At 37.5% G+C, this 26,182-nt stretch overlaps 1 protein-coding gene across 6 annotated transcripts; it reads right to left on the minus strand.

Moving 5' to 3' along the window:
- Positions 1 to 3,354: 3,354 nt before the first annotated feature.
- Positions 3,355 to 23,644, minus strand: rsph14 (radial spoke head 14 homolog). Of its 6 annotated transcripts, none has more exons than XM_087263338.1 (8): positions 23,584 to 23,644; positions 22,979 to 23,023; positions 20,980 to 21,195; positions 20,719 to 20,821; positions 17,033 to 17,151; positions 16,672 to 16,897; positions 13,485 to 13,621; positions 3,577 to 3,844 (listed from the first exon to the last, which is right to left on the minus strand). In XM_087263338.1, exons 3-8 carry the CDS (start codon positions 21,176 to 21,178, stop codon positions 3,606 to 3,608), a joined length of 1,023 nt encoding a protein of 340 aa, XP_087119464.1. In that variant the 5' UTR covers positions 21,179 to 21,195; positions 22,979 to 23,023; positions 23,584 to 23,644; the 3' UTR covers positions 3,577 to 3,605.
- Positions 23,645 to 26,182: the final 2,538 nt, after the last annotated feature.

A 26,182-nucleotide genomic window follows, 5' to 3' on the forward strand; every position in this document is an offset into this window, starting at 1 on the left:
AAAAAAAAGTTATGTGACATGTTTTTTGCGTTTGCCATAAAATGCAGTTTTAAAATGTATTTATCAATATATTTTTATATTCACTCAGTTTTAGTTAATATTATTAAATAAAAATTAATAATAATGAATTTTTGAGCAACCAAGCAGTGGTACTTCTCGTACAAAAGGTTTTTGAGACACTTCCTGTTTGATTTTCATTTTTATATACATGATTATGCCATCGTACTGTTGTATAAACGCAATTTCACACTTTTAGCAGTGCGATATGGCTATATATCAACATGGGTGGGGTACATCGCTGAGTTCACTGCATGATTTTAGCCCCGATTTTGACTTAATGACAGGCTTTAAGAAATCGCCAACAAATGCCTGAAATCAAATGCACACGAATAACAATAACACAGATTGTTAGAGAATCGCAGATGAGTCGCGGACAGTCATCAAATTTTTGGCATGCTAAATATCTGGATCTGTTTTCTGATTGAAAATAACATTGGTGATTACCAACAGCCAATGAGAGCAGCATGCACTAGTATGGGTATCTGAAGGCCAGTGAGAGATTAAGGGAGAAGTTAAGGGCTTCTTTTCAGTCTATTTGGAACCAACAAATGGATGAAAAATTTGTGGAAATTTGGCAGGAGCACCCGTGTCTATTTGATGGGTCATCTAGGCCAAGTGAGCAAAATAAGTACATTTTCTACCCCACTAAATGTTTCTTTCTCATTTTGTAGTTAATAACAATAAAATATACCATGTTGGTTTTAAGACATAGTTTGCTGCTCAAGACAAAGTTTTGAGCGATTCTTCCATATGTACAGTCAAGCAGTGTGAAACCCTGTCATCCACAGCATCAATGGAATGCTGACCCAGATAGTGATGCAGTGTAAAAACTTCTGTGACGTGACTACTTTAAAAATCATGCAGTCTGAACTCAGCATAAGGCACTTAGCTTGTGGTCTCAAACCAACGCACGGCTCTCACCAGTGCCGATATACAGCCATAATAGCCATAATTTATCATTTCTGTGGCTGTCACTAATAACACTCAGTGAAATATTTAATGTGTATATCACGGTAACTTTAGAATAGGGGGTCAAATTGTCTTCATTAGGACTGTATTAATGACATTTTAGCCCTAAATACAAGCTAATTCTTGCCAAAAATATGAATATCACTCAAGTGCTGTTATTAATGTGGACATAACATTAACTTTAGGACAAGAGGGTAAACTGTTGTTTATTACAATATTTTAGCTATCATTTCCCTATTTTATGTAATTGCAAAGTGGCAGCAATTAGGTATAATTAATAGCTTGTTTTTCAGTTCACTTTATAGACAACTAATAAAAGTATTAATATATGGCTTGTCAAATTGTAAATAAGCGTTCAAATAATTTTTCTATTTTTTCAGTTAATCATTATTTATGTATTATTATTCTTATTTATTGTTTATATTAGATTAACTGAGCTTAACTAATGCATAATTTGGGACCCATCAAATTTTAAGTGAACCTTTAGTGTTTTTTGTTTTTAAATAATGGTTAATTGTAAACAAATTAAACATGGTTAACTAAAGCATTATTTTGGACCCTTGTGTTACCGACAAGGCATCCATAAATAATATATGGCTAATCAAATTGTAAATAATAGTTCAAATCCTTTTTCTATATGTTCATTTAATCATGAATTATGTGTTTGCTCATGCTTAACTGATGCATAATTGTGAGCAAGTTAATCATTAAGTTTGCAGTTCGTTCCGCTGTGGCGACTTTTGATTAATAAAGGGACTAAACTGAAAAAATATATAATGAATAAATGACAGTTAATTGAGATATACAAGTTTAACAACTAATGCGATGTTTGGAAACCTTAAAATATTAAGTAAACTCTTAATTACTAGTGTATTTGTTCTTAATCATTGGTTTATTGTGAACAAATTAACCCTTCATTAATGCTTAACTAGTACATTATTTTGAACCCTTAATCTAAAGTGTTACCAGTGCATCCCTGTTTCAGGGCATCACTATACAATCAACAAGATCAGAAAAAAATCTGTTCTTTCTACTGCAGAACCTCTTCACAAACCCACACTGGCAACTCTTAACCATGTGAGAGACATCTTGAGCTGTCTTAAATAGCTGGGAGAGTAAGGCCCAATCCCAATTTTATTGCTGTACCCCTACCCCATGGCCCTGAAAACAGAGTGTGATGGGGCAGGGCTTCAAAATTTACCCCTAAGAAGTGGGACAGCCGTACAGCACCTGCACATGTCATTGCGATGTCGACAATTGCGACTGCTGTAGTTATTCTAGTTGTGTTTTTTTTTTGGTATTTATCTTCTAGAAATCACTAAAGGCCTATATTATGTTATGATAACAATCTAATGTGGCAATAAGATTGTACTATACTGTGCATTTACACTGTGGCCATATTCATCTATGTAAACACATCAAAAACAACATTAACATTAAACCATACACTGTAAAAAGGTCATTCTCAGCCACTAGACCTCTCTGACAGGGTATTCAAGTGTTATCGAGAGTCAGAATGTTGTGGGACTGCATTACAAAAGTTATTATCATGGATTATAGATAGCAAATTTAGCAAATTTAAAATTTTATTTTAGCATTTTTTTAAAAGCATGATGGTAAAACACAAACTCAGTTATGAATATTTTAAAACATATGTGTGTTTGTAATAATGACAAAAAATACAAATTTGTGGATCTCCTTACTGCTGGGGGCAGCTATCCTGTTGTTGTGGATGGTGTATTCTGGTAAATTTTCTTACCCCTTGGTTTCGAGTGTGGTGCTGAAAAATTTACATTCTAAGGCGTATCTACCCCTTCCCCTTAGCCCTACGCCTTCAAGCTAAAGAGAATTAGGACACCCCTGTCCCTTCACAGGAACGCGCAAAATGAGGGGTAGGGGTAAGGGGAAGTGCTAAGGGGTAGAATTGGCCTAAGAGTAATACTTAGCTTTAAGAAATTTGATAACTTGCTCTATACTTATATTTGTAAGTAGGAAAAAATTTCACTGATTCTAATTTAATCATTAGAATTGAGAAATTATAAATACATCTGATGAGATAGGAGTGTGAACTAAAATTCTCAGTTCCAAGAGCATGTCCAGGAAGCTCACTGGCCACTTAAACAGAAAATATCATCTACTCCTACGTACTATACTTTGGCTTAGTACCTGGTTTATTAGGGATCAACACAGCAGACAGAAAATCTCGCAAACAGAAATTCTTGGAACCCCGTTGACTGCTGGCCAGTCCATTTGCCACACAGAGTGATTTCAAGTAGCATGACACTGCACAGAGATTAAACCACATCAAAAGAATTGATTACATAGTTTGCCTTCCAATACGTTTATCTTTATTTTAAGCACCTAATTTGTAACAGCTGCAATGCAGTTTATCTGTAACAGACTTATTTTAATCAAACATAAATTTCAAATCATTTAGATTTCTTCATTATTATTATTATTACGTTAATTTCACTTTACATTTATGACAAGTTCTTAAATGATGTAGATAATCTTTACTTTTATTTTACATAAAACACCAGGCCTTGCTTATATTAGTGCACAAACTTCTTTATTCCTCATGGCTGCCAGGAAATTACTTCGATGGTAGTGGAGGCAGCTTCTTGAATGAGGTAATTAGGATCTGTGAGTCTGGTCTTCAGCAGAGGTACATGCTGCCGCAGATGTGCTCGGGCTCTGGGAACTTCTGCCAGAACTGTAAGGGCACGGAGGGCGTTAGCACACACTGCTGTATTCTCACTCAACACTAGCTGTAGCAGAGGGGCTAAGGCATCTGCTTCCAATGCCTCGGATTTACCTAGAATCAGACAGACAATGAGATTTTGCCATTACCTGGAATATACAGTACAGGGGATGCTAAGGGGTCAACAGGAAAGTAGTGTAAATTTTTATTTTTATTTTTTTAAGAAAAAATATTTATATTTGAATTGCCACTTTTCCACTGTCAGGCCAGTGCAAGTCGGGGTTTTTATTGAGCTGGGCAGGGCCAATAGACATGTTTCCACTGTAGGGCCAATCACTCACAGCACAGCACGAAAACCTACTTTCTGCATTCAATCAGAAATTATGATGACAGCCACCTGAATTTATGAACAGCCACAAACATAGTGGCTCTGGGAAGAATGTTTGTTTCATTTTATTGTCAGTAAGAATTATGACCTCATGATGAGATGCTGCTTTACTCAGAAATAGACACATGCTACACGAAAGTTATTTGTTTATTATTATTAGTTATTTATTTAACCCTTGTTTATCCAGTAAAAAGTTTAAAAAACAAAATCTCACTAAGTCTGCACTTATTTGAGCAAAAATAAACATTAAAATCTTGTTTGTTTATTGAATTAGCTATTGAAATATTATTTTGATTTAGAGGTTTTCTGTTTTTAATATATTGTTTATACTGGTGATCAAAGCTTTAGTCATTGCTTCCATGTATCAAAATCATTCAGAAATTATTCTGAAAAATGGATTCATGTCAAAGAAACATTTTTATTATAATGTTGCAAACATGATATACCTAGTATTTAAAAAATATATATACTGTCACAGCGGTTGGGGAAAGCGAGCGAGGACTCAAATGCAGTTAATATAATATGGGTTTATTAATAATAAAAACAAAACAAAAGGCAAAACAAACTACCCCAAGGGGGAAAACATTGACAAAATAAATAAACTAACAAACTTGACTGGGCAGGCTGGCAGGGATCAGGACTGGAACACAAAACAGGACAAGGCAACATACAGTGATGAACTGGCACAGGACAGCAGACATGAGGAGAATATAAGCAGAAATAATTTTTAAAAAGGAGGGTGGGACTAGACAATAGACAGTAGAGCACATGACACAAAGAAACAACATAAGCCATGTGTTCACAAAAAAACAAGACTAGAGGCCTATTCCAGAAAGGAGGTTAAGTGAAAACTCAAGAGTATTTTAACCCTGAAATGAGAGAAACTCTGGGTTTTCTGTTTTAAAATGGCAGGTTTGTTAAACTCGAGAAAGCAGGGTAAGTCAAGCTTTTTCTGAAGGAGAGGTAACTTTAACTCAGAGTCAGTTACCGTGGTAACTTACTCTGTGAACCTAACCTGGTCAGGAGCAGGTTTTATTCTCTAAACTCTGAGCTTCTGTAAGTCTCATCCTCTTTTTTTAAAGACGAAGCGGTATTTCTCGTATTGGCCTTACTTTTCTACCCACCTATTTCAATGCTCAATTTGGAGAGCATTAAAACAATTGATGGAAACGTCATGATGCACATAACTTTTAAAAATCTACATAAAAACACATGCATAACTGAGTAGGATAAACTTTTATGTGATAGAAAAGATATGCCTAAACTACAATGGAAACCCTTTTACTGAACAAACTACAGTATGTGCATTAAAAAGGTTTGTTATAAGAGATCATATGATGATGAATATGTAAGTGAATGGACAACACAGCAGGCTGAGCACATTGTAAAACATCTTAAATGTTGTTTTGGTCATTTATTCTAAAATGCCTCAACCGTTTTAGTGTTAATGTTATTATATTATTATTGACCTCCATAGCATCTGGAGCATGTTAAGAGTGTCTGTTCTCCGCGTCTCAGGGCTTCAAACACCCGCACGTGTTCATTGTGTGTCAGCACTGTCTTCTAAGGCGCAAGTACTTTTATTAAGTAAAGAAAAGATTGACGCAGCTTCTTCTACTGCAGTACATTCTGTTTTTACTGTTGATTTTTGGCACCCGTTTAATCAGGAAGTGACAATTCTGTAATCTCTGTGACTCGTTGGATGGAAATGCTGCTTTATTCGCACATCTTTTATGTGTTATTCCAGTTTTGGACATACATTTAATTAATAATTTGTGTAAAAATAAGAAATTTTCAAGTATAAACTCTGAGTTGGTTGAACCTCCTTATTGACACAGGCCCTAGAACAAGCAACCAATGAGTGAACTCATTAACCGTGTTCACATGAGACAAACACGTGGTGCATGTAAACGTGTACTAACACCAACAGAAGACTGAATGCAAGACACGAGTACATGACAAATGAAAACACTCACCATGCATTCACACATGCAACGTGCATGTTATCCCAGCACAAACAAAACCAACTAGACTGAGAGGCTGGGTATGAAACACCACACTGCAGACAGAACGAACACAAACACCAGTTTCAGTAAGGAGGTTCAACCAGCTCTGAGTTTAAACTTGTACTCTGAGTTGATTTACCGAGAGATTAAAAACTCAAGTTTTCGGTTTTAGAATAGCGTATCTGAGTCGGGTCAATCAACTTTGAGAAGGCCAACTCAGAGTTAAGCGTGCACACCGCTACTATAAAAAGGCATTATCAATGGAGCGCAGATATTATGAGTGACCATGACAACATCTGAAAAAAACAGATCAGCATTTCTTTCTCCATCTGAACTTGATGTGCAAAGTTATAGCAAATATGACAATATATTTTAAAAAGCAACACCACTGCATCAGTGAAACAGAGACAGTTAGCATGGGAACACATAGCTGCTCAATTTAATGCGGAATTTTTCATCTAAAGTATTTAAATATTTAAGTATATTAAAAAAGTAATGTATGACGTTTATAAAACATTTTTACACGTTCTAACTTTTATACACGTTGATCGGTTTTAATAGATTTAAAAGTGCATTTGTGTGTCTGCCTCTATTATTGATTAAGTGATAGAGGTTGATTTGACATTTAGAATGCAAGCAGAATTAAAAAATAGTTTTTAGAACAAATAATGATCCCATTAATCTAGTTACAGTACATATCAAAGGTCAGTGTATTTAAGCTAGTTATTTATTAAAAAAGGACAAGCCATTCTCGTACGTGACTTTGTTCTTTGTGTAACTGAAATGTAGGCAATAGCTATGTCTCCATCCAAAAATATTAATTAAATTTACGTGGAAAACTGGAATAAAAGATGTGCGAATAAAGTAATGTTTTCATCCAATTAATTAAAAAGAACAAAATCTTCACTTCCTGATTAACAAATAACAACTGTAAAAACTGATTTTAGAAGAAGCTGCGTCAATCTTTTCTTTATTTAATAAATGTACTTGCGCCTCAAAAGACAATGTTGTCATACAATAAACACGTGGGGGCGTTTGAAGCCATGAGACACAGAGAACAGATGCTCTTGACACTCTGGGGGTAATTAATAATATACATCAATATTGAAACGGGGCGTGGCAGTGGCGCAGTAGGTAGTGCTGTCACCTCACAGCAAGAAGGTTGCTGGTTCGAACCTCGGCTCAGTTGGCGTTTCTGTGTGGAGTTTGCATGTTCTCCCTGCCTTCGCGTGGGTTTCCTCCGGGTGCTCCGGTTTCCCCCACAGTCCAAAGACATGCGGTACAGTTGAATTGGGTAGGCTAAATTGTCCGTAGTGTGTGAATGTGTGTGTGTGGATGTTTCCCAGAGATGGGTTGCGGCTGGAAGGGCATCCGCTGTGTAAAAACTTGATGGATAAGTTGGCGGTTCATTCTGCTGTGGCGACCCCGGATTAATAAAGGGACTAAGCCGACAAGAAAATGAATGAATATTGAAACAGTTAAGGCATTTTAAGAATGACCAAAACAACATTTAGGATGTTTTACAATGTGCTCAGCCTGCTGGGTTGTCTATTCGCACACATTTTCATCGTCATCTATATAAAAAAACTTTTTTTAATGCACATACTGGAATTTGTTCAGTAAAAGTGTTTCCAACGCAGTTTATGCGCATCTTTTCTTATTGAATAAAAGTTTAACCTACTCAGTTATGCACATGTTTTATTATGCTTATTTTCAAAAGTTATGTGCATCATGGCGCTTCCATCAATCGTTTTTATGCGCATCTCCAAAATGAGCATCAAAATAGGTGCGTGGAAACTTAAGTCTGAGGTGAGAAATACCGCTTCGTCTTTAAAAAAGGGGAGGAGAGAGACAGAAACTCAAGAGTTTAGAGAATAAAACCTGCTCCTGACCAGGTTAAGTTTACAGAGTAAGTTACCACGGTAACTGACTCTGAGTTAAAGTTACCTCTCTTTCAGAAACAGGCTTGACTTACCCTGCATTCTCGAGTTTGATAAATCTGCCATTTTGAACGGAAAACCCAAAACCCTATTTGTGACGACTTGGCAAAATTTTATCTTAACTTTAACAGCCACAATTAGCTTATTGTTTAGCTGAGCATTTATTAAATGATCACTGTGCTACAAACGAATTGACCCCATTGTATGTTTTTGTACAATCAATTTGAATTCAGTTTTTAGAGTCTTTATTAATTTTAAATAGAATGTTTTTAATTCCTTGTTTTTATTGTTTTTTTCATGATGTTTTTACTTTCTTTATGTAAAGCACTTTGAATTACCATTGTGTATGAAATGTGCTACAGTATAAATTGTGTATGAAATGTGCTACAGTAAAAATCAACTGGCATTGCCTTGCAGTGTCATAGACTTCATCAAAAGAAAGAGATAACGTTCATTCATTTTCTTTTGTTTTAGTCCCATAATTCGTCAGGGGTCACCATTGCGGAATGAACCACCAACTTATCCAACTTATGTTTTACACAGCAGATGCCCTTCCAGCTGCAACCCAGTATTGGGAAACCATACACACTCATTCAGGAAACCCACATGAACACAGGGAAAAAATGCAAACTCTACACAGAAATGTCAACTGACCCAGTCGGGATGCGAACCAGCAACCTTGCTGTGAGGCAACAGTGCTAACCACTGAGCCACTGTGTCACCCCTCACTTGACTGTAAACAACATACTCTTGTTCAAATATGAACAGCAGCCGGGGTTGGGGAGAAAAAAAGTATTTGAATATGTAATTAGAGAAAAAAAGAGCTAAAACCATATCAGCAGATCCGTGTCTGTGGGATGGCATTGATTACAGATCTATGGTGGGATATTTCTTGTGGGCACAATCTCCTAGGAGGAAAAAGGAAATGCTGGAGGCCACGCTTGTCCAAAGCCAGACATGAGATTGGAATCATTGGCTAGCTAACGGGGTGGCTATAATTTTGCAAGTGGGAAGTCAGGTCAGATGGCAGATGTTATGTGCCTGTTGTTTTGTTAGAGCTTACACAAGGCAGATTTATAGTCACAAAACAGGGTAGAGACTGGGTTGGGAAATCAGGGTGGTTAGGACTTTGCAGTGTAAAACATTTCAAGAGTTTAACCAATGAGCCACAGGAGGTTAATGAACCCAACAGCGAGACACTGCTTGCACAGTGAACAAAAAAAAAAAGAAAAAAAATTTAAATCCAGACTTGATCACAAAAAAAGATAACATAAAACTTGTGTTGACGGATGAACAAAAAGGCCAACAGGCAAAATATATCACAATCACGAGTAGAATAAACTCTCAAAAAAACAAATACAGGCAAGATAACCATCAAACATTTTAAACAGAAAAGCTAGAAAAGTAGAACAATCTTATGAAAGACGGGGATAGGATCAACAATAACCAAACAAAGAAACAAGGAAAATGAGTCAACTTAAATACACCCAACTTAGGGGGAAACAATCAAGTAGATCACTAAACTCAAAATAAAAAATAGGGAGAAATGACATCTAGTGGTGAAACAAAATCATAACATTCATTCATTCATTTTCTTGTCGGCTTAGTCCTTTTATTAATCCGGGGTCGCCACAGCGGAATGAACCGCCAACTTATCCAGCAAGTTTTTATGCAGCGCATGCCCTTCCAGCCGCAACCCATCTCTGGGAAACATCCACACAAAACAATACATACACTACGGACAATTTAGCCTACCCAATTCACCTGTACCGCATGTCTTTGGGGGAAACCGGAGCACCCGGAGGAAACCCACGCAAAGGCAGGGAGAACATGCAAACTCCACACAGAAATGCCAACTGAGCCGAGGTTCGAACCAGCGACCCAGTGACCTTCTTGCTGTGAGGCGACAGCACTACCTACTGCGCCACTGCCTCGCCAAAATCATAACATGTAAAACTAAAATCATAAAAATTGTAGATCCTGACAGCAAAGTGGTTTGCACAAGGGCAAAGTGTAATGACAAAGCAGGGTGAGACCCAGAACTCAATTTTTCCAGATTAGGTGAAAAAAGGATATGCAGGAAATGTCCACCAAATTAATAGGAGTACCAAAAAACTCCAAAAAGAGGGATACAACAGCCAGTAGGAGGAAATCTCAGAGCAAGCTCACTAAATATGCGTTTTGTTAAATAAGAGTTATATGGCCAGAAATGCATGCAAGATATGGGGAAATGAATGATTTATACTGATTTTCTAAAGCAGGAAATGGTGAGTGTAACAAGTACAGTAAAAAAAAAGTAGGGGTGTTGAGTAGAACACAAGTTTATTGTGAGGGGACAGTACATTTTTAGGTGTACTGTAAGAGGTAGAAAAAAAGGCGACGTCAAAATTATCATCGTGTAAAAATAAGTGATTAAGTAACATGATAAATCTTGGTTGAAATAATGAAACAAAAGAGAGCAAATGCTCGAAACAGCTCGGTTTAAAGCTCTCAGCTTAAGGGATGTTTTGAAAGAAGGTAGTGAAAAACTATATTAAGTGGCCTTAACTAATATGTACTTACACAGGAATAAATAGTTTGTTACAATGTACTTGTTGTGTAAATGCATGTATTTACTGTGTACTTATGCTTGATTATATACATGTATATAATTACATCTGTAATTAACTTTTATAATTACATTTGTAAATACACTGTTGACCATCCCTTAAACCTTAACCCACCCTTAAACCTACCCATGCCACCAAACCTGTCCATAACCCAACCTCTATCCCAACTCAAAAGCACCACAAGTCTTCTCAAATACATTATAAACACAGCAAGTACATTGTATTTATTTTTTGATGTAAGTAGATAGTAGTTAAGGTCACTTAATATAAAGTGGGAACAAAGATTCTGTATCAACAGGGAATGCAGAAGCAGATGAAGCTGTAAAGGACACAGAGGCTGATGAGGCAAATGAAACATGATAAACGATTGTATTTTGTCTTGTTTATTTCTTTATTTTTCCAATTTTATGAAATTTAAATATGGTAGGCCAACTAAACAATATTAGTGATACTGTAATATTTAATGGCTTGTATTAGATTTTAATTTGATTTCTGTTTATTGATTTTAATTGCTGTTCATTGTGATCTGATTTGCTTTGATATTGTGATTGTGATTTGAATCGTTTGTTTTGTTTTATGTGTGTTCTTAATTCTGGAGATGTGACTGAAGGTCTGACTAGGATGAGGGATGCAATAACAGTGAATTTTCATCTAGCCCAGCTTGACAAAATCATGAACACTGTTAAATAATTAGTAGCCAGGACTTGTGTGATTATTGAAGTTTTGTTTTTAAAATAATTTTTAATTACCAGTTAATGAAAAAAAGGTTGGAAATTGTGGAGGAAAAATATTTCTTTAACCAAACTAATTGCAAAAGATGTTTTGTCTATTTAAAGAAGTTTTCAGGGCCATAGCATGAGATATAGTTTTGTTATTTTTTTATGTGGAAAAATATTCTTTGTCTTGTGTGGAAACGTACAGCAGGTCTGTCATGTAACACTGAATAACTGACATAAGCAGGAGAAAGCCCTCCCTTCCTCGACACACTGCAGTGACCTGTGTTTCTGTATGACTGTCTGACCCTCTTGCAAGAGAATAAAATCGTCTTGAAAATATAATTGGACATGTTTGTCTCTTATTCAGTGATGGAATTTTAAAATTGCCACGAGATAACACAAACACACTTCATTAAACATTTACACATAGTGTAGTGAATGGTGCTAATGTAATAAATGGTGCCATTTTTAACGTGAGATGACGAAAATACCAACGCAAACCTTTTCTGTACTCTGACATTCCAATATTTCAGAGCTCAACATTATCTGAATCAGTCAAGTGTAAGCAAAGAGCACGACGTGACCAGTAGAGGGTGTGCAAAACTAATAAACGGAGTGAGAGGGAGATGTTACCTCTCTTTAACCCTCATCGGTTCTCACCTTCCTATCCTATCCTCTGAGTGCATACGGCTCACGCAGCTGACCCTGAAGGCCTGAGACAGGGAAACCTCATAGCCTTTGTAGATCAGAGATGCCTCTCTTCAGGGATACCCAGGGTAACGCTTAATGGCTTAAAACTGTCTAAACAAAGTTCATGAAAGTGGGCTAAAAATGATATTATTACTTCTGGCAAAATATTAAAATAAGGCATTAGGCCTACTTAAAGCAAATTTAGACATTTAATTAATATTCTAAATGTTCTATGACATTTTTTTAGAAACCTTTAATTAACATTTCAAAGATTATTTTATGCAACTTAAATTAAAGAGCATTAAATTTAAGATTTATACAATTATTATTTAAACATAAGGGCAGACTTAAGTAAAACTGACCCCTACAGTGATTTATGCATCTGTATCTTTATCTGACCAGGGTTTGAAAGCAAAGTTTCTTGAGTTTCATAAGTCAGGTAAAGAATGTCTGTGGCATGCTCAAAAAAAAGTAAAAAAGCATATATGTCATATGTCGCCACTGGCTCGCATGGTTCAGGATTGGTAGAGCTACGCATCGATGAATTTGCTCTTCAGTGTTTGAACTCTCAGTAATGATTTTAAATCACACTGAACTGAACTGAACTTAAACACTAAAAACTGAACTACACTGTTCCAGTTACTATGACCATTTATGTGAAGCTGCTTTGACACAATCTACATCGTAAAAGCGCTATACAAATAAAGCTGAATTGAATTGAATTGAATATAGCTATATGCTTTTTTTGTGCATGCCGCAGACACTCTTTACCTGACTCGTAAAACTTGTGAAACTTTGCTTTTACCCCGCCCCAAAGGCCCAGCTGGTATGAGTTGGCCGAAATTGGCCCATGAGTTGAGCCAAAAATTGTCACCGGAATCAGGCGAAAAACAACTGGCCTTGACTTGCACTGGCACTTTCACTTTAGGCACGACAGTTGAAACTATGTAATCTATTATTTATCTCATGCCACTCCAAACATATATAACTTCCGCTTTTCATAATAAATATGGGAATATTTTATATAAAAAATATTTACATCAATGTAATTAAAAGCCATAATTTTTTTTTGCAAAGTATTAAATAAAAAGAGATTGTTCTTTCTTTCTGTTTTGGTGAGCTACCCCTTTAATGCCTTCATGTTGTACTATAACAGAAGTTGTTCATTTGTTTTTAAGTTGTAAAAACAGAACAAAATTACAACAACAAATCGTCACTCTGGATTTATAAGGTTCTATCTGTGTTCTGAATGATGTAAACAACTTATAAAAAACATCTCATAATGTAAATAAGTTGTCATTTAATAAGAATATGTCAATAACTCAATTTTGACAAAAATGTCAGATAGAACCTTATAATTCTAAGATGACGAAATAATAATAATGAACGTTGATTTTGTACTGACCCTTTGTGATAACAGCTGTGTTCATAATGGTCCCTGCAGCATTTGCGACAACCTCTTGGTCATCATCTGACAACAGTTTAACCAATATGGGCAAAAGATTCTCCTCACACACCTTTATCTTCCCAACTGTTGGAACACTAAACGAGAACAGGAGAGAATAGCAAAAATTGGAATTATTTTATCTATTTTTATGTTGGCTTGAGAAAGCCAACATACTGTTACTGTATGCTATTCAATAATATTATGATGCTTCAGAAAGCCAGCATACTGTTATGATATTTAAACATTCTTATTCTGTATATCATACTTAATGTGAGACATAGGAAAATGCTTGATAAGTTTTGGTGCAGCAGTATTTTTTATATAAAAAATAAAGATCATATTCATTTTAAGTGCATTAGTCAATCACACTGCCACTGTCATCATGTCTGGTCTCTTGTAGGCGAGACTCAAGCAGCATCTCTACACACACATTTGTTTTTGTAAAAAAAGTGGGGACATTACATAGGTTTCCATTCATTTTATACTGTCCAAACCCTATATTATATTGCCCTCACCCCACCCCACCCCTAAACCCAACCATCACAGGAGACTGTGTGCAGCTTTACTCTCTGATTAAACTCATCCTGTAGGATTTATAAGCATTTTGAGAAATGAGGACGTCACCAATGACCTCATATTTCACCACCTTTTTGTAATACCTGTGTCATACCCATGTCTTTATACAGATTTGTGTCCTGATATGTCACAAAAACACGTACACATACACACACACACACACACACACACACACACACACACACACACACACACACACACACACATACACACACGCACACATACACAGAGAGGACAGTACCAGCTCAAAAGAAGGTGTGAACTCCCAGTAGGTGTGTATTTGACAATTCAGGCACAAGGAGTACTAAGTACTGTCTGAGGAGATCACATGAGCCAAGACAGCACTTCAGTTGTGAGTTCATTTAGCATCATTCAATCAATTGCAGCTTCTCTTACTGCAAGTTAAACGATAGTGAATTGTGACTGAATGCTAATTAATGTCCTTTGACTAACTGAAGTGTTCTATAACTATAGCTTATTATTTTATATTACACTGTTTACTGCAGGGGCAACGTGGTGGTGCAGTGGGTAGCATGTTCGTCTCACAGCAAGAAGGTCGCTGGTTCAAGCTTGGGTCGGTTGGCATTTCTGTGTGTTGAGTTTGCATGTTCTTTTAATTTTTGTGTGGGTTTTCACCGGGTGCTCCGGTTTCCCCCGCAAGTCCAAAGACATGCGCTATAAGTGAATTGGGTAAGCTAAATTGGCGGTAGTATATGGGTTTCCCAGAGATGGGTTGCAGCTGGAAGGGCATCCCGCTGCGTAAAACATAGAGAATGCTGGATAAGTTGGCGGTTCATTCCGCTGTGGCGACCACTGATTAATAAAGGGACTAAGCCGAAAAGAAAATGAATAAATGAATAAATGAACATAATTTCTAATTATGTTGATGACATGGTACGAGTAATAAATAATTGGATAAAGTAGACTCCTAATTTAACTACTTTATTAAGGACTTATTTACAATCAAAACAAACATAAATGAACATTTTCACCACATCAGAACCAATTAAGAGATACAGACTTTGAGAATCAGAGTCTCATCGATGGTGGCACATTTCATGCTGCAGTGTATGCTGGGAGAGCCATTCAAAACTCATCCATGACTCCCAGCATGCACTGCATGGAGACTCTGATTCTTGATGTCTGTGTGTTTAGGGTGGTGAAGATGTTCCATCTGTTTCAAAGCTCTGGTAGGTTTCCTTCAGAAAAGAAAAGCAGTAACTTAACATTATAGATATAATCCATAAAGGAATAATCCATAAGACCAATAACATATCATTGAAAAGCTGGATAAAACCATCATTCATCATTATATGAGAAGCTTTACTGCAAAAGCTGAACTATAATAGAGTGAATTTAAGGCCTGTGACTGTGAGCATTTTAGTGAGTTAAAAGCATTTAGGCAAAATAAATTATAGCACTTGGGCAATATAAATGAGAACATTTACTACTTTAACCCTCCTGTTGACTTATGGGTTAAAATGAGCTTGGCACTGTTTTAACAGCAGAAATAAATGATAAATTCTTAATACTTAAAGTTTAGTTTTTGTTTTTTAGGGGAAAAAAACAGACAAATGAAATAATTTTTTATTTTCATATTTTCATGAAGACTCAACACATTTAGGGTGCAACTGTTGTCCTTCAGGTAAATTTTGTGTAAAGCGATTTGGTCAAATTGTAGTAACATTGCAACATATATTGCAGGAAAACAAAATATTTCAATATAAAATGTTCCCAATATCATGCAGCCCTAGCATCAGGGCCAGAGGGGGACTCCTTTTCATCCCTGGAGTTTCAAGCATTAGACCGGCCCACCTTAGTTCACGACTGACTATATTAAAATAAGGTCATTTCCAATTCAGTTTCTAATTACTCTATCACATCTTTTTCAAGAAAACAGCTGCTTTAGAACTTCAAATGTTCAACAACCTTACAGTTTTATGTCCTAACAATAAAAATGAAAGAAAAAAAAAAGAATTACAATTGCATTGCAATGCAATGTGCTGACCACTGGACCACAATGGCACTGTTAAAGTTAGGTGGACGGAATGATAGTTATATCATCATTACCCTGCAGGCTGCATTTTGTTCATGGGGCTGCGAGACAATAAATAAGAAGAGCGGAGCTGCGGCAAAATAATGAATAAAAACAGTGTGGCTATGGTAAAATAAATAAATAATTGAAAAAAAGTGTGACTGCTGAGAGTGCAGGCAGCTAGAAACACCAGCCCTCGCAGCCAAAAAACGGACCGGCCCACCGGGAACTCTCCCGGTCCACCCGATTGGCCAATCCGGGCCTGCCTAGCATGAATTGTAAAGTAAAATAAAATGTGACCAAAATAAGTATGGCTAAGTATTGGCATTTTGCAGAATTAAAAGATAACTAATTCTTGTTAATGTGTACTTTTTGATCTGAAAAAAGTATAGTTACCAATGTCACGTTACACATGTCTACTTATATACACTATTCAGTAGGTTGTTACATGTGAGTAGTTACACCAGTATTACAGATGTAGTTCACACAAATCATCCCAGTAAATGTAACCCAAACTAGACTGTTGTTGCCTACCTGATTGCCATTAAGGCAGATGCAGCCTCCTTGCGAATGATAGGAGAGGAGTGAGATAGTTGATCTCTTAGGACCTGAATCACATCACTCTCCAGTGCCGGCAGGGCATTCACACTCAGGCAGCAGCTTAACGTTGACAGAACTAAAGCACGAATGTTTTCTTCTTCAATTGAGATCTTGGGAACCAATCTGGGCACAAGACCCTTATTCACCATAAATACGGCTCCTGTAGAATAGAGAACTCTTCATATTAGAAGCATCTGATATATGTTTCCATTTAAAACAAAAGTTTTTCATTAACTTTATTAAAACTTTATTAAAACTTAACTTTATTTAGTACTTTATTAAAAACTATATTTACCCAAGGGAAATTCAGCAATTCTGTTAAGTGCCCGGTGCACATTTTTACGACAGGCAATCTCAGGGTCATCTAACAGGTTTGCAAGGGGGCCCACAATGTCAAAATTCAAAAAGGCATCCCTGTGCAAACACATATGACACATTGAATATTTCTGACAACCAAAATTTAAAAATCCCATGACTGCACACATCACAATATCCTTCAAAAAGGTTTCTAATATACTGATCTGGAGCTCAAGAAACCTTTTTATTGTTATTATTAATACATTTATTATTATTATAATTTTGTTTGACGGCAACTACAGCTGCACAGTCCAAAGACATGCGGTACAGGTGAATTGGGTAGGCGAAATTGTCCGTAGTGTATGAGTGTGTGAGTGAATGTGTGTGTGGATGTTTCCCAGAGACAGATGTTTCCTAGAGACAGGTATCGCTGTAAAACAGCCGAGAGGAGAGGTAAAGTCACGCCAGCAGGTCAAATGGGCCACAGTGAGAGTGAGAGAGAGAGAGATGGAGTACTTTCATTCTCTCAATCGCAGTGAAATCAGTGAAATAGGGGCTTCTGCTGTAAGTTTCAGTGAAAGACTGATCCAGCAAACACACATGCATTGAAATTGTGCAAAGTTTCTGAGTTTTAAGTATTGGAGCGATGTAAATGCTCGCCTCCTTCGCCATACCGCATATGAGATAAATGACATCAGTACACAATAACTGGTTATGATTATTACTGAACCGATACCGAATTGTCTGCGTCTGCATCGCTGTGCACCAAAAAAACTATTCATTTTGACATCCCTAGTTAACAGTGTCCAGAAGAGCCGTCAAGTTCTCTGAGCTTGGAGGCATCTGGAATGGGATTATGTTTTTGGAGAAAATGCTGTGGGTTCCAGACAGAGGAAAAGGCCATTAGTGAACCATTAGTGCTGAAAAGTACATAAAGACTTTGGAGCACAAAATGCTGTCTTCTTTTTCAGGGACACCCATGCATATTTCAACAAGACAATGCAAAACCACATTCTGCACACATCACAGAAGTCCTGGCTGCAGAGGAAGAGGATACAGGTACTAGACTGGCCTGCCTGCAGCCCTGACCTGTCTCCAATAGAGAATGTGTGGTGCATTTTGAAGTGCAAAATATCAAACTCCAATTCTTTTTGAAGATGCTGTACCGACCGTACATTTTTGGATGTGGTTGTTTCTTTTCCCCAGATGATGGGCACAAGTATTGCATTGCATGTCTGGGGGTCTAGCATGAAGATGTGATGCTTGCGGACAGCGTATGCCATCACTGCGAGGGCATGTCTGTTGCGCAGCTGAGATTGTGGCTGAGATTGTCGCACCAGTGAGGGTCAACCCACCTGTGGGGCCACCACTTCTCCATGGCACGCTCCATCCAAGCTTTGAACAAGAGAAGCAGTCCATCCTTTCGGATGGTCACCCTCTCTCTTGATGACAACGAGGACCAAATGTCTATCATGGCATCAGAGCTTGGGTTGTCATGCTCCGAGGACGGTCCGGACCAGCTCCCTGTCTGCACAAGCTGCCGTTTAAGATGATCACGCAGAAGCACATCATCCAGTGCGTTGGTCCTCAGGATTGGTTTCCAGCAATAGATCTGAATGACAGGTAATTTCATGTCTCCATCCTTCCACACCATTGGCAGTTCCTGCGGTTTGCGTTCGAAGGTCAAGCATGGCAGTAAAAGGTCCTCCCCTTTGGGCTCTTCCTGTATTTGTGGGTTTTCACCAAGCTCACGGAGGGTGCCCTAGCACCCCTTCAGCTCGCAGGCATACAGCCACTCGATTATCTTGACGGCACCTCAACCAGTTAGGACTTCGGGTCAACCCAGTAAAGAGTAAGCTTGACCCAGTGCAGAGCACCTCTTTTCTCGAGGTGGAGTTGAACTTTAAATTTCAATATCCTGACAGCGGCAGTATCTTTCAACCCGGGCTCATTGTGGAAACGTAGCCCCGCGGACGTTTCTGCGGACCGCAATTTACGTCCCAGGAGGTACGTATTCGAGCGGTTTTTGTTTTCGCGGATCCAAGAGAGGCCGCTGTGCGCGCTTTTTTGCGTCTCGGGCACCTCTTGGGAGCGCGCGCCGTTCGCGCCCGCGCCGTTCTTCTCTCGAAAAGCCGCCGGATCGGCCGACCTCCTCTTCTCCTCCTCCTCCCCTAAACCCGAGCGACGGTTCGCAAAAAAAAAGCAAAAGCCCTCGTCTTCGATTTCGCTTTCGACTGCGTTTTCGGATCCCGCCGCGTTCTCGCCCTTATTTTTCGGATTCCGTTTTTCGTCTTACCTGATTTCCGGTACCACTGTTCCCCGGAATTGATCCCGGTCGTCGTCCCCGCGGCCGGCTCCTCCTCCGGGGCCTCCGCTCCGCCGACGCAACGCTGTGAGCTAAGCGGACAAACTGGTTGCATCGGGAAAGCCCTCCACTCGGAGGCGAGCCGTTGGCCGGCGAGCGCGAAGAGGAGGGGCGGAGCGGCGCCACACCGCCCCGCAGCGTTCGCTCAAAAAAAACTAAACACGGCCTTACGTACCTCCGGCCACGTAAATCGCGGCCTCCAGAAACATCCGCGGGGCTACGTTTCCAGAATGAGCTTGGGTTGGTATCTTTGGTTGTATATTTCATTTGATTACACTATTCAAGTTAAGATTTAAAATGAATATTGAAACTACTAAAACTAGGGGTGTCTAAATTAATTGTTTCTTTGGTGCACCGCGATGCAGACGTGGACAATAAGGTATCGGTTCAGTAATAATCATAACCAGTTATTATGTACTGGTGTCATTTATCTCCTATAGGTTCAGTTGGTTTTGTTTTCGATATTCCTGACACACATTCAGTTACAGACGGCAATAACTCAAAAACCTCTTACCCTAAAAAGATCTAAAGTGTTTCCTGCAAAAAAGACAAAGCTGGTTATGTTTCACAGCTGTCTTTCTTTTTTTTCGCTCGACATTACGAGCACTGCTTCGTTTAAGCCCTCGCAATATGTGTTTAGCCGGGAGAGCTCACGCTGAGAGGAGCTCTCAGTAAGGGACCGTCGTTTTTTTTTTTTTTTCTGCTCCGCTCAGCGCGAGCTCTCCCTGTTGCGAGGGCTTAAGTGTGTGTGTGCGTGTGTGTTTGTTTCCTTGGTGCTGCCTATGTTTGTGTTTGAATGAGAGACAGTGTGGTGCTGTGTGTCTATGTGTTTATACAGACAGCTTGTTATAGCCTCCCCCCTAAAATATAACATTGTATATGGAAAGCATCGTCAATGCACCGTGATGCACCGAGATATCAAATTGAACCGAATCGAAGGCATGATAATCGTAACCGAACCGAACCGTGAGACCAGTATAGGTTCACACCTCTAATGCTATATTTTCATTAAAGTAGAAAACTATTTACAAAATAATGTAATCTTAGCTGACTGCTTCACTTCCATTTTAAAACATTCAAATATTTGTGGTTCTGTGTGAGCAGATATCATGTGGGCCTTGGGACTGATTGGTCATCTGGCGAGTTCGCAATCTGTTGATTATCAGACATAAACGAGTACTTAGTAATAACCTGACTTAAAGGGTTGCGTATTTCCTTTTTGCAAAATACATAGTAGGCTAACAAGGAGCCTAAGCACATTTTTATGCTAAATGCTACAAAATAGACATGCAGAATTTTTTAGTTTTTGTAGGCCTCACCTTCCCATACTGTGTGAAGCAAGCACATAAAGCACTTCAGTAGTTTTGACCCTGATTAAGCTATCCTCATCTTGCAGCAAAACTTTAAGTATTTCCAAGCACTCTAAAAAGCAAAGAAACAATAGTTGCTGTCATCATAATTACATTAAAATGTACTTTATTAAAAGTACATTTACAAAATTCTAAATTGTGTAATTGCAATCATTGATTCCATATATAGTATATAACTTTGTTTCAAAATATTAAAAAAGATATGTATACCACTGAAAATGGCTTCGTATGCCCTCTCAGGATCATGAAGGAGGTCACATAGTGCAGTGAGTGCCTTCTGACGGGTAAACAAATCATCGTCCTGCAGCTCCACAAGCAGCTTAGGAAGCGCCAAGTTACCAAAAGCGATCGGTGCTTGTGTTGGGTCAATATGCGGTGGGGGCTGTTCGGTTGTTTGTGGACTTGCCATCTTCAAGTCCTTGAATGCTTCAAATGTGAGTACATTAAATGTGATTAGCCAACACAAGTTGATTATTTAATAGTTTAATGACATTAGTTTTCCTTTTTTGAAAGAGACCCAGTTAAAATGTAAAGGAATAGTTCACTCTTCATTTATTTACATTCTTTCTTTTGTTAACCAAACAACATATTTTAAAAAATGCTGGTTGCTGTGACCTATTAACTTTTTACAAAGAGCTTAGAGTTACCAAGTGGTGACACTCAATAGAACGTCCCATTGTAACAATAGCAACCAGCAACAGTCCCGCAATTCTGAGATTTTGATGTGAAAGGGATCGGCTGTCTGTGGAATCTTATTGCTGTCATGATGACAAGAAATTGCTTTGTTTATTATTTGTTTTTACTAAAAAGTGCATTAAAGCTGAAATACTACCTGAAAGATGACAATACAACACTTACAATCACAAGTTTAATTTACAGACTTAATGTTCAATATTATTTAACAGATATTTTACATTTCCTAGAGATGGTTTGTGGCTGGAAGGGCATCCACTGCGTAAAAACTTACTGGATAAGTTGGCGGTTTATTCCGCTGTGGCGACCCCGGATTAATAAAGGGACTAAGCCGACATGAAAATGAATGAATGAATGAAATATTTTACAATCCTTGTTTTATTGAACTGTCACTTTAGGTGAAATTACTTTAAATTAATTTATTTTAATAGTTTACGCACTGGCATAATACAAATGAAGACTGACATGTTAAATTAACATATCTTTCAAAATGAGACACTAATAACAGACTGACCATGCACTTTTTGTTGTAGTATTAGCTAATAAGTTATAATAGTATATAGTATTTTTCCCCAGTGTTGTCTGTTTAAAAAGGACTTATAAAGCAATATTTTATGTAAGAAGCCACTTTCTCCAAAATTATTGAATTCTGACACATAAATTCATAATATAGGCTACCTCGAGTTGCACACATGCATGCGTGCGTGTGTGTGTATGTGTGTGTGTGTGTGTGTGTGTGTGTGTGTGTGTGTGTGTGTGTGTGTGTGTGTGTGTGTGTGGATATGCACACATATACATCACATATACCTATGTTAATATGTTATATTATTCTAATATCCTGATCTGAAATCTGATGACACATTAAGTTGAGCAACTCTAAAAGAGGGGTCATTTTTAAAGATTGGAAAAGATAGATGTTGTGAAATGTTTACAAAGAGTTAATTCTATGCCTAGAAGTCTTGGTGCTATCATTAAAAATTATAGAGGCGATACGAACGACTAGATAAAGTAGTTTTGGTTGTGGGGTAGCTACACACATTTTTGCATCACCCTAATTTGAATAACGCAAAAAAAAAAAAGTTTTTTTTTTGGTTATTTTGTTAACCTTACTTGCTATAAGTTTATCATGTGTTAGTCTATTCAACATTTTTAAAATTACTTTTGTTTTTATTGAGATATTGTTTAAAATGTCACTAATTTATGCTGAGAGCACTGTAATATTTTAACCCATACGGCCGCCGCTTGACACTAGCGGCATCTGGTGGCTGTTTACCAAATAGCAACATATTGCCGCTTCTTGGAAAATTCTCTGCTCTTTGCTTTCTATTCAACTTTTTTTCTTACAATGGAAGTCAATGTGTCCCAGCAACCAGCACCCTTCAAAAATGTTTATTTTGTGTTCAACAGAAGAAACTCCTAAAGGTTTTTAACCATATGAGAAGAAAAAAGTATGAGGTCATTTTCATTTTTAACATTCAACTCTTTAACATTAATGTTTAGGCTACATTGTATGCACCTGCTTTTGCCAGATTATCAGCCGGTCCATTGCCAGGTGTTAACACTAATGCAGAACATAAAACAGCAAAAGATGAAATAAGGTTTACAACATAAACATCCTAGGGCCGATGAAATCTTTAACCACAATATCAATTTTCACGAAGTTGATAACCTTACAATTTAAGCTTAATGAATCAAAACATGTCTATGTCCTCTGGTAAAGATCCAAAACCAAAATGACGAGAAAAAACAACACTACGGTCACATGTAACGTTAGATCCAATAAGATCTTAGTGAAAATAATTACGTTACACGTCTCAAAGAGGAGCCAGTCCATTTGATCGCAGGATTTTGGGAGGAAATGTCAAGTTCTCTAAAAAAATATTCTGTAAAACGCTACGGTGATGTGTTTCTCACTTCAACCCTGGTTTGATATTTGTCTGCTTCATCCCAATATATCTGACATTAGGCTATTACGACAATTGAGAAAGAGCATGCATATAGCTAATTAATTATGTCTAATTTATAATCTACGTATTTCCTTACTATCATTGAATGTGTATAGTAAGTTACATATTTGCAGATCAATGAACTGTTCAAGACAACATTACGTGGTTAGGTTACCTTTTAAACGTTCGCTGCTGTACCGTCCTCTTCCGTTTATAGTTAGGTTGCTGTGGTAACTACGGAATTACCCTAATTCACAGGGAGTAGCGTAAAGTTTTTATTAAGCCTATATAAAACGGGGTATTGAAAATAATGTTTAATTTAAAAAATAAATGAAAGCCGTCCATAATATTTTAAGCTTTAGCATAGGATCCAATTCATTAAATAAATGACAAAAGTTCAAGCTTAAATTGCACAAAAAAATTAACATTTATGATTATATTGCAAACACAATAAACAAAATAAGATAATTTTGTTTTTAAAAGGTTCATCATTTATATATATAAAACACACATTTCAAGTCAATGTCAATCTTAAATATTTTCATTATTTTATTTGCCCTGTTAAAAAAATCGTATTGCTATTATCCTTCACAATGGTGACACTCAAATGTTTTACAGTATTTTGCTGCTCTTTTTCTTGGTTTTACAGAAAAATACTGAGAGCTGTAGTTATTAGTAATCTTTTTAAAAGTTCATTTTCGTAAATTAATTCGTAAAAAATACATTTCACATGGTGTAATTTTCATTGAACATATTTAAGTGTAAGGGAAGGTCAACAGTCTGTGTAATTACAAATCTAATTACAGAAATTATTTACAGATGTAATTACATGCAGGTATTTAATATGTTATAAGTACAATGTAAAAACATGTATTTAAACAATAAATTGTAACAAATTATTAATTGATTAATAACCTAATATAAGGCGTCTATATATAGCATCTAAGTGTGTATACGTGTGTGCTTAAACATGGACCACTTTGTTTATTCAGATGGCTATCGTCAAAAGTACTCTTTCAATTTTTTAAGACAATTGACAAGTCATAGTTATAAAGTAGTTTGCAATAATATAACTATAATATTGTGTGCAACAATATAACACAATACACATTTTATAAGTGCAATTTGACAGATGGTAATTACACAGTAATATATAATCACAATAATGAGAGTCAGGGGATTCTCTTGAGGGGCGAAAAAAGTAAATGCTGGTCCAGAATCACTCTCCATCTTCTTAGCATATGTTGGTGTGCAAACTGTTATTGTGCACGTTATGAAACTCCCTTTTTTATGCAAACCCTTCTCTCTTTACATGCATTTTTCGAATCAGAGGTGTGAAAATTCCATTTTATGGGTATTATGACCCTTTAAAGCTCAGGCTGCAGAATGTAAGTTAAAATGAAAAAGAAAGGCAGAAGAACAGAGAAATCCTGTTTTGCTTAATGGACATCACATTATATTTGGCAAGACAAGGACTGGCATTTAGAAGACATTACAAAAAACATCACCAGTTCGAACGGAGGAAACTTGTGCATTGTTTACCAAAGTATGACTGAGTACTCAGATTGCATCATGAGCGCATACAAAGTGCACACTCAGGGCACACTCACACTATGCTATCTGAACCGTGCCCAGGTGCGTTTCCCGATTCGTTTTAGAAGTGTGAGTGCTCTGAATTGGGCTCAGGCACAGTTCAGTTGGCCGGCCCTGGCCCGGTTGAAAGAGGTGTGTCAGAGCGCGGTTCACTTGAGCTTTGGCGTGATATGCTTATAGTGTGAGTGCAAAGCGCGCCTGAGCCCGAAACTGAAGATGTCATATGTTATGTTTCATATGGTTTTATTAATCATTCTTAATATTCAACGAACGCAAACTGTCATAGTTTATTAAAGATGCAAACCCCTTGCTGCACATCAGCTGCACTTTCAGGAAACCTCCTAATACCTGCAGCATGAGGACTTTTATGATAATTTATGAGCGTCAAAAGTAGGGTTGGGTACCTAAACTCGGTGGGTACCTTTGGAACCGGTATGCACCGGATCAAATCAGCATATGAATTTCGGTGCCTAATTTCGGTTTCAAGAACGTAAAGCAAGTCGCACACCGGAAGCGCCGCTCGGGGACGCGCAGCGCCATGCATTTAGAATTTGCAAGTCAGCAGCTGTCCGCGTAATCCAGCAGCTCAGATTGCACTTCACCAGGTCTGCATCCAGACCCCTCTCAGAAACTTTGGTACCCTATAATAGTTTGTCGTCATTTCTCAGTCTGAGTAATTGTAACAACCATAAAACAAAACATACACGTATCCTTGGAAAAACCATGCTTTCTCAAAATGGATTAGCTGACATCGTTAACAACACGCATCCTAAAATCTCTAAAAAAAAAAAGAGAGGGGAAAGATTATGACCGATAGCTCTTCAGAGATTCTCTCAGCTATTCACAAACGCTTCAAAAAAATGCTTCAAAAAATGTATGCCATTGAATCAATTAGCAACAGCAAAACAAATTGAGACTTTAACAACCATGACATCTGCTATAAATAATGAGATTTGGGCAATCAAAAAGACCACCAAATGCATGAAACTAGAACCCGGATAATGCAAGAGATACAGCTGAGAATGGACCCAAATTAACACCTACATGGTGTTGAGGAGAAAGATGGTGAGAACACTCGGAGGGTCGTGATCAATATCCTTAGCAATGTTGTTCCAGGTCTAATGGCCTACTCACACTATGCCATCCGTACCGTGCCCAGGCCCGTTTCCCAGATCGTTTAA

This window comes from Danio rerio, chromosome 8 (genome assembly GCF_052040795.2).
Source record: "Danio rerio strain M-AB ecotype USA chromosome 8, GRCz13ab, whole genome shotgun sequence".
In the NCBI taxonomy this organism is placed as follows: Eukaryota; Metazoa; Chordata; class Actinopteri; order Cypriniformes; family Danionidae; genus Danio; species Danio rerio.